This window comes from Mytilus edulis, chromosome 2 (genome assembly GCF_963676685.1).
Source record: "Mytilus edulis chromosome 2, xbMytEdul2.2, whole genome shotgun sequence".
Lineage (NCBI taxonomy): Eukaryota > Metazoa > Mollusca > Bivalvia > Mytilida > Mytilidae > Mytilus > Mytilus edulis.
Genome location: NC_092345.1, coordinates 96157502 through 96178393, shown reverse-complemented (window position 1 = coordinate 96178393; position 20892 = coordinate 96157502). Strand labels below are relative to the sequence as shown.

General features: G+C 32.1%; 1 protein-coding gene across 1 annotated transcript; it reads right to left on the bottom strand.

Moving 5' to 3' along the window:
- Positions 1-2835: 2835 nt before the first annotated feature.
- LOC139513573 (uncharacterized) lies at positions 2836-15321 on the bottom strand. Its single transcript, XM_071302201.1, has 5 exons — positions 14972-15321; positions 11462-11556; positions 9245-9426; positions 7789-7880; positions 2836-4744 (listed from the first exon to the last, which is right to left on the bottom strand). The coding sequence occupies exons 1-5, from the start codon at positions 15226-15228 to the stop codon at positions 2914-2916; spliced, it is 2457 nt and encodes an 818-aa protein (XP_071158302.1). The 5' UTR covers positions 15229-15321; the 3' UTR covers positions 2836-2913.
- Between the last annotated feature and the right edge of the window lie 5571 nt (positions 15322-20892).

The window sequence follows — 20892 nt, the reverse complement described above, 5'->3', positions numbered from 1 at the left end:
TACAATAACACCAAACATTCACAAATTCAACCAAAATGGACATTTAATGATAAGCCACATCCCGGGGTACAAAACGCAAAGAAACGCTCAGCAAGACCGATACATTTGGTCTTTAACATATCCGATATCGACTCTGATGGTTGTCCAAAGGTCACGAGAGTTCAATGGTGGTCACGGTAGAACCTTTGGAGCAATTTCAGTAAAGCACCATTTGCGCAGAAATTGTTAAAGAGCACCACAGTCTTTCCTTAGTGTTATCTAAACGGCCGTCTAGCGTAAACATTGAGTTCTGTAGACCAAAAAATATTCATTATGTACCAAATAACCGTCAGTGGTGGTTACATAGACATTTAGCACCCGCCTTGGCCAAAAGTCATGCTTTTCGTCGGATTTTAGTCCGATCGAGCAAATTTTGCATCAGATTTGACATGGTTTAGACAATGAAAACCACCACCAATATCATAAAGTCAGCTTGAGTTTTCTTTGCGGGACAAGTGGAGAAACATTCCTCGGGATTACATTAAACGTCCGGGATGACCAATTCCACGGCGTTGTCGAGATTGCGCTGCACCACGGGGTTGGAACATTTTTTGTTAGGACTGTGAGTTGATGATTCGACATTGGATGTTTCGTTTACCTATTGCGCTTGAAAGATGACAAGGAAACATTTTTGTTTGATATCGATCTATTGTTAAAATTGTTAATTTTCAAGAACAATTTATTTTGAAAGATTATCATTTCTAATATAAATTTTATTTCTGAAAAACCAAGTGTTGCGTTTTCATTGGCACTCAGTATATATAAAAAATAATAATTGACAACAAAACCATGACAATCAGATCAATTTCAATTGGGTCCTTCCAGAAGTGCATGTGATGCATCGTACATGCATTCCACAATACAACTATAGTAGTCAGATTGCTTATAGTATCTTATTAACGGATGTTTTCTTGGACTGTTAATGACGTCTTTCTACTAAACCCATTGGATGTTGAATGTGTACTGATTGATATTTTAGTCTTAGATCTTAGACTACTACAACACTAGCTATGTTATACTAGTCTCTGCTTAGATACACATTTTTTCGTTAGTTGTTATTGGTTTTGAACTAGTTGTAAGTGCCTGCTAATACTCTCAGATCTTTACCTTATGTACTTTTTTTTTGTTTTTGAGACAAAAAATCAAATCCGCCATTTTCTACATTTGAAAATACCTGTACCAAGTCAGGAATATGACAGTTGTTGTCCATTCGTTTGATGTGTTTTATCATTTGATTTTGCCATTTGATCAAGGACTTTCCGTTTTGAATTTTCCTTGGAGTTCAGTATTATGTGATTTACTTTTCTTTGTATCAATCTTCAGTTAATTAGTTTACTTAATTTTGTTCTTTGGAGTTTTATTTCTACGTGTGTTATATTCTTTTTTATACAGAACAACAATTTAATACAAATTGTAGATTAATAAACTATTTATAGAGCTCAATGTTATTCTGTAGCTTTTTTATTAAGCATATTCCTTTGTGTTTACTTTAATTCACTCACCAATATATAAAAGAAGAAAATATCAAAAAAATAAAATTTAACCCTTCTTCAGTTATTGGACTCTTCCAAGTCCTGAACCTTGTTGTTTTTAATGGTTTAGTCTTATGTAAAATTTGGTGCTGGTGGCAGATTTGATGATTTAAATCATATCTATTATAGTTAAACAGTACACTATTCCAAAATGTCAACTATTTCTATGCAGTTATCTTACCTTGTCATGCAAGGTTATGACAGACAAAGTGGTTTCAGAGAAGATATCTCGTTCACCTAGAGTTTCTTTTGATTAAAAATTGAGGAATGGAACTGCTTAATCATTTCTAAGGGGAGCTTTTCTATCAGTTTTTTTTTTTTTATGTAGAAGCAGTTACAGAGCTACATGTAGCATAATTCCTTAAGCAAATGACTTGTGTGCTAAAATCAAATACAATGAGATCAGCTTCAAATAATGGCACTAATAAGTATTAATGCTCATGCACATGAAAGTTATTTGTAAAGATCACATATATGATCATGTATGTTCATCATGCTTTGAAATAAATGCTAGTACAGCACTGTGTATAGAATTCTTATCAAAAGCAGTACATAACATTCTTATTTTTACTGTGACATTGTTTATGAAGCTAGTAAATATAGATATGACCCATGTGAACTAATTGATCCTTTGAATAAACTTATTCTTAAGTGTTATCAATTTAACACATCTTTAACTATTTCTTTTATTGGTACTTACATTGATTTTCTTTTTGAAAAACTAATCACCACTAAATATGTATTGCTATATACATGTATGTACTCATTATCATACATATTTTTGACAATACTGTTAACCAATACTTTCGCATTGCACAAAGTCATGCGTATCTCATACTGTTTTTGATGTCTTCATACAAAATAAATTGGAGGTGTACTGATTGATACTTAAGTCTGGGCAAACACAATTTATTTTTTTAACTTTTAGTAATTGCGAGTACTCTTATTTCGAGGCTTTATTTCTACTGTTTTTGTTATCTGTTTTTGTTCTTGTTCCTCTTACCAATCTTATGAGTAAAGTGAATCTCTACTGATTTTTTTAGTTTATTCTGATGTTTTGTTGTTTCAATTATTACTTCAGCCCAAATAAATCTTTTTATTGTTAAAGTCTTGTTTCATTTGGCTATTTGTGCAATAATCAATTGGATCATATCATTAATGTTTATACAAGTTATATACAACCTGTCCTTTACTTGTGGTAAAGTATGAATAGGTATAATAATAGAAACTCAGATAAAGAAAAAAATACAAGATAACACAAGAATAATTGAGCAAATTCTTTCTATTAACTTTAAAAAAACAACACAATTTAACCTTTTGTTGTTTGGTTGTCAACATTCCTTCATTCTTTCATTAAGCTAAGACTATCTTCTTCATCAAATTCATGCTTTTTCATGTGATATTTCAGATGTGATGGTTTACTGAAGCCTTTATCACAAAATCCACATCCATACAATAAATCTTCACGACTATGTTCAGGTATATGATCCTCTAGTGTTCTAACATCAGGAAATGACTGGCCACAGTCATTACACATGTTTTCGGTATCTTTATGAGTTTTAACATGTTCAGTAAAAGATTTTCCAGAGAAGAAAACCAAACTACATGTTGAACAACGAAATCTACTTTTTTTGGTATGAACTGCCATGTGAGTCTGAAGATGAACAGTTTTAGAGAATGATTTCCCACATGTTCCACAGCCATATGGAAGATTTTCAAGATGAACAGGGATATGTTTCTCACAAGCTTCCGCATTGTCAAATCTTTCATTACAGTCTGGGCATACATTAGGTTCAGTTTCATGTTTCTCAGAAGGATGTTCCAGTTGGTGTTTTCTTAGCTCACAAATGTCTAGATATTTTTTACCACAGCCAGAGGTTTTACATGTAAAAGTTCTTTGTTTTTTATTTTTCCCATTGTTTGAATCATGCCATTTTCGTATGTGATTTAACAATGAACTTTTGTCCATAAAGCGTTTTCCACAATCATCACAAGAATGTCTTTTGTCCCCTTTATGAATTTTCATATGCTTAATAAATGATGATTCAAATCTTATTTCTTTACCACACAAATGACATACATATGGCTTTTCTCTTGAATGAGTATTAAGATGTTCCAGCATGTGATTCTTTCTAACAAAGGCTCTGTCACAAATATTACATTTATACATTTTCTCACTATGGGTTTTGAGGTGAGATGTCATTGAATCTCTTTTCTCTATAAATTTTCCACATACATAGCAGATTTGTGATTTATTGGGTATAGGTAGCTGTGGTCTTGGATAATAATTTTTTATTTCCTCTGCTTTGACTTCCATTCCATCATTACCACATTCTGGTAGTTTTGAGACATCAACATCTTTGCTGGGTTTTGGACAAATCTTGTGGTATTTAACTTGAAATGAAGCTGAATAGCTTCCTTTTTCTGTTTGTTCTTTATTTGGACTGCTGTTAACATTAAATACAACTTGGTTTTTCATACTCATATTTTCAGTTTTCAATGGAGAACCACCAATGATGACATCCTTTTTTAACAACTCATTTCTTAAAATCTGTGACCCTGCAGGAAGGGCTTTTTGAATTATCACAGGGAATATGATAGGTTTGTGTGTCTGTATCATATTTTCATTTATTGCTATATTTTCTTTTTTCATATTCAATTGACTCAAATTTAAAATGTTTTGTAACTGCTGGGAAGTGTTTTGAGTTATCTGTTTATAATGTTCTCCTACTACAACAAAAGGTTTGGTGACACTTGTGTCCAGACTGACCTTTGATGTTTTTTTCTCAATAATGTTCGGATGGTCAATGTTATTTAACTTCAAGCTCTTTACTTCCTTGTCCTTATCATTTTCTTCATCTGCACTTGTTCTTTTTCTCTTTACATTAATAATGCTTTTGCTCTTAGGAGACATAGTTGTACTGTATTCTATAACATCATCGCTTATTTCCCCTGATATAGTTCTTATTTTACTGATATTGAGACCTAAAGAAGGAGGCTGTTGTTCTGTTTTAATTGTGTTTAATGTGACAGGTGAGTTTTGATATTGATCAATGTAATCAGTACGAAGGAAATGGTTTGGAGTATCATCAATGTCAGATTCTGGCTCTACTTTTATATTAATGTCTTTACAGTATAGGTGATCCATAGCATTTGAAGAACAGCCTCTAATTCTGAAATTATATAAGATGATCCAAAATTGCACATATTTCAATACAAAATAAATGTGGAACCGTGTCCTTGGGACACAGATGATGCCCCCTTTCATACAACATTATTGTCTAGAAGACCGCGGACCTGCAACATATCGGAAGTCACATTGTATCTAAGGTCGACATCATATGGCGACGTCTCCTTATCTTTGCTTAGTAACTAGTAAACGTCAAACTGCAAAGCTGTTGTTTATTTATTAGAGTTAGATAGTCCCCACAATTATAAATGGACATAACTCAAGAACTGTAAAACTGATGCCAGGGGCAGATCCAGACATTCTAAAAAGGGGGGTTCCTAATCCAGGACAAAGGTGAGGTTGCACCTACATGTCCCCATTCAAATGCATTTAGACATTTTTTATATAAATTGAACAAGATTTGTCATAATATCGCAAAAATTTTAATCAAATTTTAGTCCAAAATGACAAAATCGGAGTAATAAACGCACACAATAATTTCTAAATTTACAGATTACTTTTCATAACATTTATTTGAGGCAAACTTAAGTTAGAGAACAGAAACGATAAATTCAGCATTTTTTTTTTTGAAAAGGAGCATAACTCTAGAATGGTAAAAGTGACACCACCATAATTCAAACTGGATCTGTGTTTTGCGGTAATGAGCATTGTGTAAAAGTTTCATAACATTTAGTTGAGGCAAATAGGTACATTTAGACGGACAAGGGTAAAACTTAAAAATGATAAAAATCAGTATGATGTCAGCGGTTTCCAATTTGTGTGTACTACAAAATGAAAAGGGTTTTACACCTGACCCTCATCTTAACCCCTTAACTTCATTTTTGTTGCACATTTACCTTTCATGTATCCTGCTTAAAATTGAAACTAGAGGCTCTAAAGAGCCTGTGTCGCTCACCTTGGTCTATGTGAATATTAAACAAAGGAAGCAGATGGATTCATGACAAAATTGTGTTTTGGTGATGGTGATGTGTTTGTACATCTTACTTTACTGAACATTCTTGCTACTTACAATTATCTCTATCTATAATGAACTTGGCCCAGTAGTTTCAGTGGAAAATGTTAGTTAAAATTTACAAATTTTATGAAAATTGTTAAAAATTGACTATAAAGGACAATAACGCCTTAGGGGTCAATTGATCATTTCCGTCATGTTGACTTATTTGTAAATCTTACTTTGCTTAACATTATTGATGTTTACAGTTTATCTCTATCTATAATAATATTCAAGATAATAACCAAAAACAGCAAAATTTCCTTAAAATTACCAATTCAGGGGCAGCAACCCAGAAACAGGTTGTCAGATTCATCTGAAAATTTCAGGGCAGATAAATCTTGACCTGATAAACAATTTTACCCCTGTCAGATTTGCTCTAAAGGCTGCGGTTTCAGAGTTATAAGCCAAAATCTACATTTCACCCCTATGTTCTATTTTTAGCCATGGCGACCATCTTGGTTGGTTGGCTAGGTCATGGGACAATTTTTAAACTAAATACCCCAATGATGATTGTGGCCAAGTTTGGTTTAATTTGGCCCAGTAGTTTCAGAAAAGAAGATTTTTGTAAAAGATAATTAAGATTTACGAAAAATGGTTAAAAATTGACTATAAAGGGCAATAACTCCTAAAGAAATCAACAGACCATTTTGGTCTTGTTGACTTATTTGTAGATCTTACTTTGCTGAACATTTTTGCTGTTTACAGTTTATCTCTATCTATTATAATATTCAAGATAATAACCAAAAACAGCAAAATTTCCTTAAAATTACCAATTCAGGGGCAGGAACTTATCAACAGGTTGTCCGATTCATCTCAAAATTTCAGGGCTGATAGATCGTGACCTGATAAACAATTTTACCTGATGTCAGATTTGCTCTAAATGCTTTGGTTTTTGAGTGATAAGCCAAAAACTGCATTTTACCCCTATGTTCTATTTTTAGCCATGGCGGCCATCTTGGTTGGTTGGCTAGGTCATGGGACACAATTTTTAACTAGATACCCCAATGATGATTGTGGTCAAGTTTGATTTAATTTGGCTCAGTAGTTTCAGAGGAGAAGATTTTTGTAAAAGATAACTAAGATTTACGAAAAATGGTTAAAAATTGACTATAAAGGGCAATAACTCCTAAAGGGGTCAACAGACCATTTTGGTCCTGTTGACTTATTTGTAGATCTTACTTTACTGAACATTTTTGCTGTTTACAGTCTATCTCTATCTATGATAATATTCAAGATAATAACAAAAAACAGCAAAATTTCCTTAAAATTACCAATTCAGGGGCAGCAACTTATCAACAGGTTGTCCGATTCATCTCAAAATTTCAGGGCAGATAGATCTTGACCTGATTAACAATTTTACCCCATGTCAGATTTGCTCTAAATGCTTTGGTTTTTGAGTTATAAGCCAAAAACTGCATTTTACCCCTATGTTCTATTTTTAGCCATTGCAGCCATCTTGGTTGGTTGGCCGGGTCACCGGACACAATTTTTAAAATAGATACCCTAATAATGATTGTGGCCAAGTTTGGAAAAAATTGGCCCAGTAGTTTCAGAGGAGAAGATTTTTGTAAAAGCTAACGACGGACGACGACGACGGCGACGGACGCTGGACGCCAAGTGATGAGAAAAGCTCACTTGGCCCTTTGGGCCAGGTGAGCTAAAAATTGATCCAATCAGAGAACAGAAATAACAAATTTTCTGTTTATAAAGGGGCATAACTGAGGAACAAAAAAATAGACTCCACTCAATTTCACACTTGATCTGCGTTTTTTGTGGTAATAAGCATTGTGTACATAACATGTGGTATAGGCAACCTAAAGTTACGGAACAGAAATTTTTATATTTATAGCATAACTTATGATCAGTAAAGTAGGCTAATAGGAACCAATTTAAGGGATGTACGGGATGGACAGGCAAGAATGTCACTCAATACCCGCTCTGCTACAGGAGGGGCACAAAAATGAATTAAAATCAGAAAAAAAGTAGTCAATTTTAAATTTTCACTCTAGGTTATTCACATTAAGTATACCAACCTGGATGAGAATGGTTTATTGATAGATATTTCTGTATCATCCAATATATCTTCATGTTGCGACTCATTTGCTGTTATTCCTGACACTTTATTCTGAAAAAAAAGTAAGAAAAACTGTATTAATTAAGAATTGAATGTTTCTTTTTGTACTTTTTTTCGGGTGCAAAGAGAAATACAAATGATCATTTGTATGAAGGGCTTCACACTCAACCATATAAATTTACAAAAAGATACCATTGTTTATCTACTTTTGTATGCTTTTATTAATAAAGGTTCATTTGTTGTCTCTTAAAATTGATTCACTGTTGTCTTAGAGAGCATGTGAAATAATATTTGGAACTTTGATAACTTTGAAGATTGATAACTTTTGAAATGATTTTGCCAATCAAAATAGCAGAACTAGATGTGTCAAAGCGACATGAATGGCCCCGTCTCAAAAATTTGAAAAATCTGCAATTTCAATAACACATGTGGACACAAACATGATGGTAGTCTCTGTATCAAAAATGAGCTCAAAATCTGGAGGCGTATAGAAAAATTAATTTTCAACAATTTTCAAAGTTGTAAATCCTTAATTTTGGAAAAATCAGCAGAGTGGAATGAAATTTAAACTTGATATGTAACTCATCATAAATAACTCACATACCAAAAATCAAAACAATATCTGAAAGCGTTTAGAAAAAAAGTCTGTATAACTGTGAATTTCAACAATTTATCAAAGTCCATAGCCCATAGTTTCGGAAAAAATTAGCTGAGCGGAACAAAACTTAACTTGATCTGTAACTCATCATGGTTAATTCATATGCTGAAAATCATACCAATATCTGAAAGCCTTTAGAAAAAAATCTGTATAACTGGGATTTTAAACAAATTATCACAGTCTAAAGCCCATAGTTTTGACAAAAATTAGCAGAGCGGAAGTAACTTAAACTTGATCTGTAACTCATCATGGTTAACTCACATACCAAAAATCAGCCCAATATCTGAAAGTGTTTAGAAAAAAACTGTATAATGGGCTGTTGCCGAATGACAGAATTTCAGAATTACAGAATTTCGGAATTACAGACAAGGGTAAAACTATATGGCACCGACAACTTTGTTGTGGGGCCATAAAAATAAGACAATATGAAGATAAAATAAAATCATTTTTAAAAGATATTTTCGAGGTGAATGTGTATGTTATCATTCTAAAAAAAAGGTCTTATGTGTCATTCAAAATACTACTGATGTTTAAATTTTAAATGTGATGTGACGATTGTGCACTCCATATTTTATTGGATTTGTTTATAAAGCTAAAGAAAAGTATCAGGTCAGAATCTATTTTTTCTTTTATTTTCCAGTAGCAGCAATAAGTTTTAAAATCTTCAGGATAAGGAGAATATAAATAAATCAATTAAGTCAAAAATAATTGTGAAGTAATTCATAGATAAATATTTTGTTTATGTGATTTGTCTTACCATAACTTTTTGCATGTTCTCTAAGCAGGTATTGGTCATTATGCGTATGTGTGTTTTATGGAGTTCCCGTAAGTACTGGAGGTCAGATTTCAACTGTAGAACTTCCATCTCCAAATATTTTATTTTTTCTTTCATATCAATAGTAACTGGCTTATAGATCAGTTCTTCAGGCATTAGATTCTCTGTAAAAGAAAATAAAACTTCGCAATTAGAATATAATAAGGTAAATAATGGCTGTTATCCCTACTTTTATTACAGTGAATTCAAATAACCTGGAGAAATAACTAGTCTGAACAACTTAATGAAGTATTCTCAGAGACACATTCTTAATGTTCATCAATTACTCAGTAAATCTCAATTGAATTTTAGTTATCAAATATCTTTTCAAATATCTTTAATTCCAACTACATTCAGGTCATTACAGAAACTACAACTTTGGGCAGATGAATTCCATTATTTTCAATAAGTTGAACTCCTGGACCATATATATGTGACAAAATTGAAATATCATTTTACCATTGAGAAAAACAGTAAAAACTTGTACAAAATAAGGCCAACTGTTGGCATAACACTGCTGCTTTCACATATTTTATGTTCTATATGTAGCAACTTTACCTGACCATATAGGAAAATAGGTATTTAGTCGGATCTTAACACGTACTTGTGATTTGGTTAAAACCGGTTTTGTTCAAAATATACGAAGAAATGTCGACATGTTCAGGACTTAATATAATTAAATCCGTATTTCGGTAGGATGGTGCAAGCATACGATTTTTATTGCGTCTTACACTTTGAGAAGCGAATAATCTTCAACTACTTTATTCAAATATTGTGTAAAAACTTTAATTTTGAGCTATGAAAGTCAAGTGGCTCGAGTATTTTTCTGAGGAAGTTTTAAAAAATTGCAAAGAAATATTTTTACATTGGGTTAGCTTTCATTAGTCTTAACTATCTATAGATTAACAACTTTTGGTTATATTTATAATTTAGAATCATCATTGAAGGTGGGGGACGATTTCGCAGATAATTAATTATATTGATGTGCCATTTGTATGCAAGAGTGACATTTCGTTGTATTATGTGCCAATTCGAAAAAGTTATGCGAGTATTCTCTCCCCTTAACAGGTTCATTATTTTATAATTAAGTTTAGGTTTCTGATATAATTTTGAATAATTACAAAATGTATCAATTCAATATATTTCAGTTTTTGTTATTGGTGTATCAAAAACATTGATGTACGAATATAATTTCATAAATTTGAAACGTTTAAAATGATTACATACCAATATAAAGAACCGTTCATCATTTTTGAAAAAGACTATGAGCGAAAATCGATTTATTTATCTTCCCTTGGTGACAGATTGATTGGGAAATGAACCAGTGTAATATAATGGTAATCACAGAGAGGGACCAGCAAGCAATTTTTAACTGTAGCTTATTCAACGTTAAAACAATTTTCCACTATAAACGAATGTTACTTTATACAAATATAAGGACTTTGTTAGCTAAATCTACAAATTTTATTAGATATTATGATTTTTATTGCAATAGATTAATATGCTACTATATATGTCACTGATCTAAAGAACCTATGTGAGCATTCTCACATACACATTGCTCCCACATTGTACATATGTACTGTGCAAACAAAATCTTACACAAGATTCAAAGACTCATATTTAAACTGTTACAAAATTCAACTGATAAAAATTTCATGTAGATATGTACATCCACACTACAAAGTTTCATGAAACTCTGTGTTTTTTTCGGGTGCACTGACAATCTGTTGCAATACAATGTAGTATATTTAAGTCAAAATTCTAAGTCCAAAGGGGCATAACTCCAATAAAAAAATATATCATAATTTCATGTTGATATTCACATTTACACACTAGTATGTATGTCTAAAATTTTAAGAATTTCAGTTGTGTGGTTTCAGAGGAGTCACAATGCATTAAAAGAACTGATGGGCTGATTGGTTTAACACATCATACCCAAGTTACAACTTTGTTGCATTGGGCATAATAACATGTACACTTTGAAAACTATCTGCTTTTACAAAATAAGGGGAGAAATCGTATAAAAGAATAGGGATAAGGTCAACTTTACAAAGTTTTGCAATTTTGCATTCAAATAACAAGAAATACACTGTAAAGAGATCAGTTTATACAAATCTATATAAAAAGCTGTAAAATGCAGATCATATGTATATATACCTTCTTTAAATATTGCCAGTTCTGTAGCTTGGACTTGAACATAAATTTCTTTACCATCCTTAATGGAGTCTTCATTTACATTGGTCAATAATGCTCTGGAAAAAAAAGCAAAACTTTTTGTTATTATAGACAATGTTAATTAATTGTTCTTATTTACAAAATATGTATATACATGCATCTTCGCTAGCCAAGGGTTACGATCCACTCCCGTTCTCTTCACCCTTGGCAGATTGAGCCAAGATTTGTGAAAGTAATGTTGCGCCATCTATCAGTCAGGGGACTTACTTAAACAAGTGATTTTCTAAATCACTGATTCAAGTAACATTATTTCCATAAAGGTTGGAAGTTAGAGTTGTCTTTCTTTAATAATCACCTATTTAAGTAGTACAAATTAATCACTAGAAGAAGTGATTTAATATTAGTGTAGCTTTAAATATAGAATACTAATGATCCAGGGACTAATTATGTTTCTAAACTTATCAGAACCAACATCTGTGTTGTCTAGGATGACCAGGTCATTTCAGGTGATGACCTTGTACTGAATCTAGGATAATGACATAAAAATCACTTGTTTAAGTATCAGACCTCAATTTCCTTCCCAAAAATCACTTCTTTAAGTATCATTCTTTTAATAACTCCCACTAATTTCAACACCCCCGAACAGTGAAATTTTTATCGCGAACAGTAGAATTTTATTACATAATCTGAAAGATGAAACCTTGAACTTCACAGGAAAAACACTCCCACTGCTGTGAAAAATCTTTGAAGAAAGTATCAGTTCATTATGTAAAGCCATTATTATAGCATTTTTTCAACTAAAATAGAATTTTAAGGTAAATGATAGCATCAAAGGCATAAACCTTGCTACTTAAAAGAAGCAAAAAGTTCATATTTTTTTAATTTTACTAATTAAAAGATGTTATTTAAACCTATGTGTTTAAAATTTTGAAAAAACTACAAAATTCCAATTTGTGACAAAACCTCAAATTTGCTACTCAAATAAGTGATTTAAAAATCACTTATTTCAGTAAGTCCCCTGACTGTCTATCGGAAGATTAAAGTCACGCCCATTCCGAATACATTATTCTTGACCAATGGTAGCACTTGAACTTTTCAATTTGGAGGTAAAAACACGGTAGCGTCTAGAACCTACACGCTTGATAAAGCCAGAAATGAAAATATACGTCAACATTCATGCTTTTGTGCATGAAACATACATTTGTACACAGGACTTTTTCTTTTTGATTAAAAACATTCAAGTTGTCACTAAATATAGTCGTATGATTATAGAATATAAAGACTTGTTGCACAATAAACACGTGGCAATTGTTTACAAACACTTTCTACATTTACACGTGATCATGTTATAGGCGCTTTTTGATTGGATGCAGCGAGTTTCGACTGCAACCAATAAAAATCCTTACCTTGTGTCTCCGAAATTTTATCTCAATCCGCCAAGGGTGAAGAGAACGGGAGTTGATCGTAATCCTTGGCTAGCGAAGATGATATACATGTAGCTGTAAATACATCTTCAGGGCATCTGATACAGTTTTGATCCCACAGTAATTTTTTCACCTTTGTATTTCAAATAAATGTTATAAATAATCTACTGTAGGTCATATGCTACTTTTAGAGATAAATGGGGTTGAAATTTTAGACATGTAGTGATGTACATTTGAATTCAAAATTCAATTTCATTGACATTTCTATCCTTTGGACAGTCCTGACTGACCTAAGCCAAGGGCGGGCCCTCTCCAGTCATGCTTCAGTAAAGTCTTGTGGGACAAAGGAAATCACATGTGCCATTATGGCAACGAGTAGTGGGATATGGGATTCTCACTAAACAATAAGCAGGATCCAGGATCAGACCCCCCCCCCCCCCCCCCCCCCCCCCCCCTTAATACCCCAATTTAACAGTATGATCAGTTGGTTATCGGATACTATCCAATCCAAATTTGTCCCTGTAGACCTCTTTCCAGTTTGTCCTTTACTGGAAAAAACTCATCAATCATGCACGCCTTTATGACGTCATTTACCAGATAGAGGGGATTGCCTGTATCCCTGCACTATGAACGTTCATCAAATGTCTTGGTGATCATTATTGTGCAAGATAAATTACAAATATTTTTGTTCTGTAGGTACTTAATCACAATTCCCTAATGCGTAATGACAGCAGTGCTGTTTGTCAATTATGAGAATTCAATTTGACGAATAATTCGTGTACATGTAATATAGCATCATAGTTTTCGAACCAATCACTCAACATTGGAAAGGAAGTGACGATGCCTCTAAACATTGAATGATGTTCACTAAAGTTTTTGACGGAAATGCATTGAACTCGAAAGTTGTCTTTTGGCTTTCATGTACTTTGGTCCCTTATTCATGTTATTTGTATATATATATAGCTGGGATTATTATAGTATACTAACAGTATAATATAATAGCCCCAGTATATGTAGACACTTTTTTATTTGGAGGTGAGCTTGTGATTGTATTGAAACAGGGTCCATTCGCGCCAAATCATGTTTGCACCCAATTTTTAGTGTTTTTGTGTTTAATAACTTTGTAATCAAGTTTTGGCAAGTGTATTCCTATAAGTATATTTGTTGTAATTGTCTCAAAATAAACTGAGACAACGTTTTATCATGATGTTTTGGATCTAGTGTATTGTTAAAAAAAATTATTCTTGTTTCAAAATAAAGTGAGATTATGTCAATGTTTTTTTTTTTTGTGTTAAATAGATTTTAATCATGTTTTGGCTAGTGTTTTCTATATTTTTTTGTTTTATTGTTTCAGATCAAAGGGGCCAAGCTGTTAAAAACAATGTTTTACTCATACCAAGCTAGAGGGGGGATAGGACCTTTATCGGGACTCCAGGATCAGGTGTTTTTAAGCTCAGGATTTCGGGATTGACCCTTTCGGGATCCGGGATTTCTTTTTTCTAATTTCAGGATGTCGGGATTTAAATTTATTTAAATCCCGGACCTTGAGATTTCATATTTTTAAGCCGGGTTTTGGGATCAGGACCCCTCCTTACACCCCCCTCAAGCTAAATACGTGCAGTATTTATATCAAAGCAATTAAAAACAACAATTATGATTTTCTTATTATTCAACAGGAATTTGATTTAAAATTGGGTCAGAACATGTAGGGTTGGAACATGCGAGGTGTGAAGTTGTGAAGTAGGGTGCGAAAGTGTATTGAGCGCAAAGGAACCAGATACCGATTGTATTTTACATGTAGATGTATATTGAATATATTCATGATATAATTTTGTACTGTGAGCAGCCACAGGCACTAGCCATTCTGTCATTAGTATAAAAATATTGGCAATTGGAAGAATATAGAGTCCATCGGAAGAAAATAGTGTCCATATATAGCCTGGGTATCAACTAATGTCCTTTACACCATTTCTTGTGGTGGTGCTCCAAAGTAAGGAGGAATATATCATGTACGTGTCTATAAAGCCTTCATATATATCTAAAACCTGGTCATTATCATTATACATACTGCAACGCTTGATGGCATTGTTTTGTCTTTGCTTGGGTGTTCAAGCACTGTTGCCGGATCTTTGAAGCATTTTTATGAACAGTTTTTAGTTTGGTGAAACAGTTTCGACAAATCTTTCCCTGTTGCTTAGAAATGCCACCGTATTTTGCTAACAATTCACTCAAATTTATAGTTCTTTTCGATCCAATCAATCGCATCTCTTTTGATTCCCTTCCACAGACACAGCAGTCCAAACACACAGCTTCAGCAGTCTGCATTTCGACTGTAAATGATGGAACCGGTCTGCAAATGGACGCCAGGACCAGCTAAATTTCGGAACGCGGAATGATATGAAAAACCTAGACAAAACCGAAATAACGAGTCAGTTTTGATTGGCTATCAAGTACAACTGGTTTCCTTATTTTTCCTCGTTATTTTTACGATGTCTTTTAGGCCAAGGATGTGTATGAGACAATATCTGAAAAAGTCTAATTTCCATGTCCCGCACTTCACCAGCAATTATTTTTTTATTCGACCATCTTTTTTGAAAATTTTAAGTTTCAGTATAAACTAAATTATATAATGCACCATGGCCTGCCAATTAAACACTCATTCTTATATTTCTTCCAATAAAATATTGTAATTTAAATGTTCAACCCCCCCTAAAATCATGTTGTCCCCTGTGTTTTTTGGAAAACTAAATCATTCAAATAATATCCAAATTAATTAAACAGGCGTCCGATTCTCACATATATGATATATTATATAATAAACTTGCCCCTAATTTGTCTTTTTATGTTATAACTATAGCATGTAATAAAATTTTGCAAATTTTAACAGAAAAAAAATTTGTCCCCAGGGGTGATTTCCCTCCTGTTACCACTGGGTTTTTTTTACCTGTGGAAACGTTTACAAGACCAAGAGTTATTTTCCCATTATGTATTGTGAAGAGCATCATTTCCTGAATGCATTAGTATAAAGAAATAGTTGGAAAGGCGGCCAGGTTTGAAAATTCAAGCCCATCCAATGTAAGAATTTATAGAAAAATACTTATTGGTGTTCTATCCTGTTACAGCCTTTTCTTACACTTTCTGAGAATATTTTTAAGTGTGCACCACAGCATTAAGTGTGTTTTTATATCATCTTTTTAAAAGTTATATGTCACAGGAAATACACTTACATTTAATGTGATAAAAAGGACAAAAACTGTCGCGTAATTCCTTTCTGTTACGTTCTGTCATGTTACCTGATAAAAAGTAACAGCATAACCATCATCAGTAACAGGAAGGATGTTCAAGACAATTTTACTGAAGAATCGAAAAGTTAATCTACTATATGCCAACCATTTCATTTAATATAAGTTATCACCACCATATTAAGTAAATTTCAAAATAATATACAGTATATTGAATAAAAAAATAGGTTTTTTGCTTTTGATAACAGCAGAGAACATTGTGCAATTCTAGTATAGTAGATAGTAACAGAAAGGAATTTATTTTAGAATTTTTCATTACCTAGGCAGATTTTTCATCTTGCAAATACAGTTTCAAAGGATAAATGACATTGTTTGCTGTTATCTTCCAATTGTGACCAATTTAAAATGATCTATTTTTCTTAAACATTAAAGTAAAGCAGAAAAATCCTTTCTGTTACCAACTCTGTCCTGTTACCGTTGTGCTGTTACTCAAGATTCTTTCATGTTACCGACATATCTGACTATATTTACGTATATTTCTAAACCTTTTGTATTGCAAATGCTAAAATCAATAATTGGCATTTGATAAACTATTGCAGGATATACTAGTAAACCACAAATAGTGTCTTAAACTTATTCCTTATTCCCATTAGAAACTTTTTAAAATTGATTCACTTTGGTAACAGGAAAGAACTGGATTTTTTTTGTACCATTTTTAAAATAGCCATTGTTTCCTTATTAAACAATTGTTTGAATTACAGACAACAGTTCCTAGATCCCCAAATGTGTGTTCTTCGATTTGTGCTATTAAAATACTGGGTCTAAAAAAAAATTTGTTGTTTTTTCTTATTTCCAAAAATTAGACTTTTTCAGATATTGTCTCATATATATAAATGAGAAATGTTATCATATAATTAAAATAATTAAAATTAATGACAAGCTCCTGTATTATAAATGATAATTTTATATGGTGCCAAAATATTTTTAACCACATTTTCCACTTAAAACAAAGTAAATTTATTACATGATACTGAAACTAAGAATAAGAACTTTGTTTTTAATGACTGTCTTATTTTTATTTTATTTTTTAGCTTTTTAATTAGATAAAAGATTCTAGTTTGTATCAATGAAATTCCACATCGCCAGTCAAGAAAATTGATGTTCACTATTATGAGATATTTTATCATATTAAAATTGATGCAATATATATTTTTACTTTTTAAAATACATACTTGTTCCTTTTAAAATAATTAAGTAACCTCATTTTAGAAAATTAATCTATAACTCTATCCTTTTATAAAAAATAGAATTATATATATATAACTACTATCACTATAGACACTTATTTTGTTTTTGTACAACTTTTAAATATTGTATGGTTAAGTTTTAAAACAAAAACAAAAACATGTATATAAGACCCTCACATGTAAATACTGCTATGGTGCACGTTTCCTTTATTATAATAAAAATAAAATAAAAAGATACAAAATAAAACAGTCTGTATATATATATAAAAACAACCTATAAATGAAAGAAAACCTCCTACATAGTGTGCTGTACATAGTTATCTACATACAACCAGAAAAAAATCTTTCAAAATTTACCCCAAATACTCTAATAATATATATATTAGAGGTGTTCCTATTTAAAGGAAGCTAATACAGAGAAGAAGAAGTATATAGGCCTGATTATGAGGGTGGTTAAGAGGGGTGCTTGCACGAAAAAAACGTGAAATAAGACATAATTTCACGTTGAACGTGAAATAATTTCTTTAAAGAACGTTGCACAAAAATTAAATACTTTTATTTGAACCTTTTGTGACTGAGTGTATATATTAACTCTTTGTTTTACTTGATATTCCCGATTCAGTATAGTTACACATTTATGATGATAATTGGTTTACGGCTTTTAAAAAAGTTGGAAAAAAAACGAGCACGCAAAATAAGACTTTGAAAATCACGATGCACGTAAAATCAAGGATGTGTATACATTTTTCCGGGTGAAATTTTAGTAGCCATTTGTCACTCCAGGATTCATCTTGTTAAAATCTTCTTGTAAAATTTGTCTGTCATTTTGGGTTTATTCTGAAGATCTTGGTGTCATCTGCAAATAGGTATGCATCAGAATCTACCTGGTCTGGGAGATCGTTTATATATAGAACAAATAGTAGTTATTTCTTTATAGGAACAATTCCTTTACTCATTTTTAAACCAGGATGTCACGTAAAATTGAAAATTGGTAATGAAAAATTTCCAGTGTAACATTTTTTTAACTTCGATGTTGCTGCGCGTTGTCAAATTTATACTTTTTTTCTTTATTCTGGGGGAAATTCAGAAAAAAATATTTTTGTTTTGTCAGTCCTCAAATTCATCTATTTTTTTTATTTTTGACATTATATATATTTTTTTTTTTTGCATTTCATTTTTTTTTTAATTTCGGCAATACATATAAAAAATTCACCAAAGTTTCAGGAGAACTACTGAAAGCATTTTTTAGGTTATTGTCCTAAAACTGTAAAATCCCCCTTTTTATGAAGAAACCCTGTAGCTCGGAATCATAAAATCAAAAATTTATAAAAATCGAAAGCAAGCTCATGTCACAATTCACCAAAATTTCTTGAAAGTTGTTGAAAGCATTGTGGAGTTTTTGTCCGAAAACTGGAAAATGCCCCCTTTTTATAATGAAAAAAAAACCAACATAACTCGGAAACGTAAAATCTAAATTTATAGAAAACGAAAAGGAGTTCACGTCAATAGATATAAACAAGTTTTATGCAAATTGCTTAAAGTTTTTTAAGGTTTAGACCGACATGCTTAAAAGACGAACAGACGGACAGACGGACAAACGGACAACGGTATATATGTCGGTATACTATAATACGTCCCGTAAACGGTCAAGCTGATGACAGAAAAATATAGTTAGGAATCCAGCCTTTCCTAATACCTTAAGTTTGAAATAAAAAAAATTGGTAGCGTTGAAAACTATAAAAAAAAAATGTGTGTGCTTTGTGCTAAAACTGAAAAATCTGACTGACAAAATACACCCCCTTTGAATTTTCCTACTATACAGCTCCACAAAAATTGAATCCGTCAGAATGATTTATAGAAAATGATTTGGAACCGACCAGAGCCAGAAGACACAACATAGAAAACTAAAGACTTGAGCATCAATAACCCCACAAATAACTAGGGGTGATCTCAGAAGGGTAAACAGATCCTGCTCCACATGTGGTAATCCGGTAAATAGTTTAATTAATTCGGTAGGTCACATTCATGAGAAGGGAAAGGTATTGTAGTTACGACATAAGGAACATATATGGCAAGCCGTTCTCGTCAAAACTATGTTTAAACCATTTTTCGAAAAATTTACACACTGCATGAAAATTACAACAAAGCACACTGAGATTTAAAAACTTCAAAACGCACACTGAGAATTGAAAATTACACACTGAGAATTGAAAATTACACACTGAGAATCAAAAATTACACACTGAGATTTCATAAAGACGCACTGAGATTACAAAAAATGAAAACGGAGTGGCTATTTGTCCGGCTAGCCGGACGAATAGTGTCAGGGCTATTTGTCCGGCCATTGTAATGCGCATGTCATATAATGTGCGTTCGGAAGTGCGTGTAATATTATCTCCAGTAGCACCAAGGGGGCGCGTGTAATCTGATCACTGATTTTCAATTTTAAGATCATGGCTGAAATATTTGTGATAAATTTTGCAGTTTTCGGATTTTGACAATGGAACACGATATTATGAACTTCCAAGAATGATATAATCTTATGAAAGGGACTCTAAAAAATTGAAATCACAAGGAAAATGGGAAATAAAAGATAATTGATCGGAGAATTAGTTTTACAAAATTATTTGACTCCCTACAGCTGTGTATATTAGGTGGAAAATATGTTCAAAGCAAGTGTAGTTGAGAAAGGCCTTTACAATTGCATGGCTAACTGAATGAAATTTAGCTTAGTTATAATCTAAAAAATGAGTCTTGCAAGACAAGAAAAGAAAAGAAAAATTTGGGATCCTGGGAAATAGCAACTGCCAAATGAAAAACGCACACTGAGATTACAAAAATGAAAAACGCACACTGAGAATTGAAAATTACACACTGAGATTTAAAAAAGACACACTGAGAATAAATAAACTGAAAACACACACTGAGAATATGAAATTACATACTGAGAATTTAAAATTACACACTGAGAATTTAAAATTACACACTGAGATTTGTGCGCACTTTTATGCGCACATATCTAATTAGCATACTTAATCTGAATCTATTACAAGCTTAAAACAACAAGGGGACAGAACTCGTTAGTCCTTCGATTTGGTTTCAAATTATTAATAAAAAAAACTTTAGAAATACAAGAACAAGAAAAATACCCACTTACTCTTATTACAAAATATAACCAAATGGTGAAAACTTTATCAAAATTATAAGAAAACATTGGAACAATCTGCAAAAGAATGCAGTGAAATTTTTACTCAAGTCAGTGTCTATTATAGCATATAAACGTAACAAAAATATAAAAGATTAACTAGCGAAATCAGGGAAACAGTTGGAAGACTTTTGAAAAGGGACACATGTTTAATTACTGGTAGTAATGATCTGAATTATAGGCAACAAACTTATGAATATGAGCGATGTTAAGTCTTGAAATTTATTACGAATGTTGGTTGAAGGAATCGCATTTTATTATAATGACAAGAGTTCTTGAGATCAAGATATTAATC

What these genes read in the sequence shown, in the direction of transcription:
- LOC139513573 (XM_071302201.1), bottom strand. Translation starts at nt 15,228, where the DNA reads ATGCAGACTGCTGAAGCTGTGTGTTTGGACTGCTGTGTCTGTGGAAGG. An exon ending in CAATGCCATCAAGCGTTGCA is followed by an intron (nt 11,557 to 14,971) that starts GTATGTATAATG and finishes TTTTTTTTCCAG; the next exon opens with AGCATTATTGACCAATGTAA. An exon ending in ACTGGCAATATTTAAAGAAG is followed by an intron (nt 9,427 to 11,461) that starts GTATATATACAT and finishes TTTCTTTTACAG; the next exon opens with AGAATCTAATGCCTGAAGAA.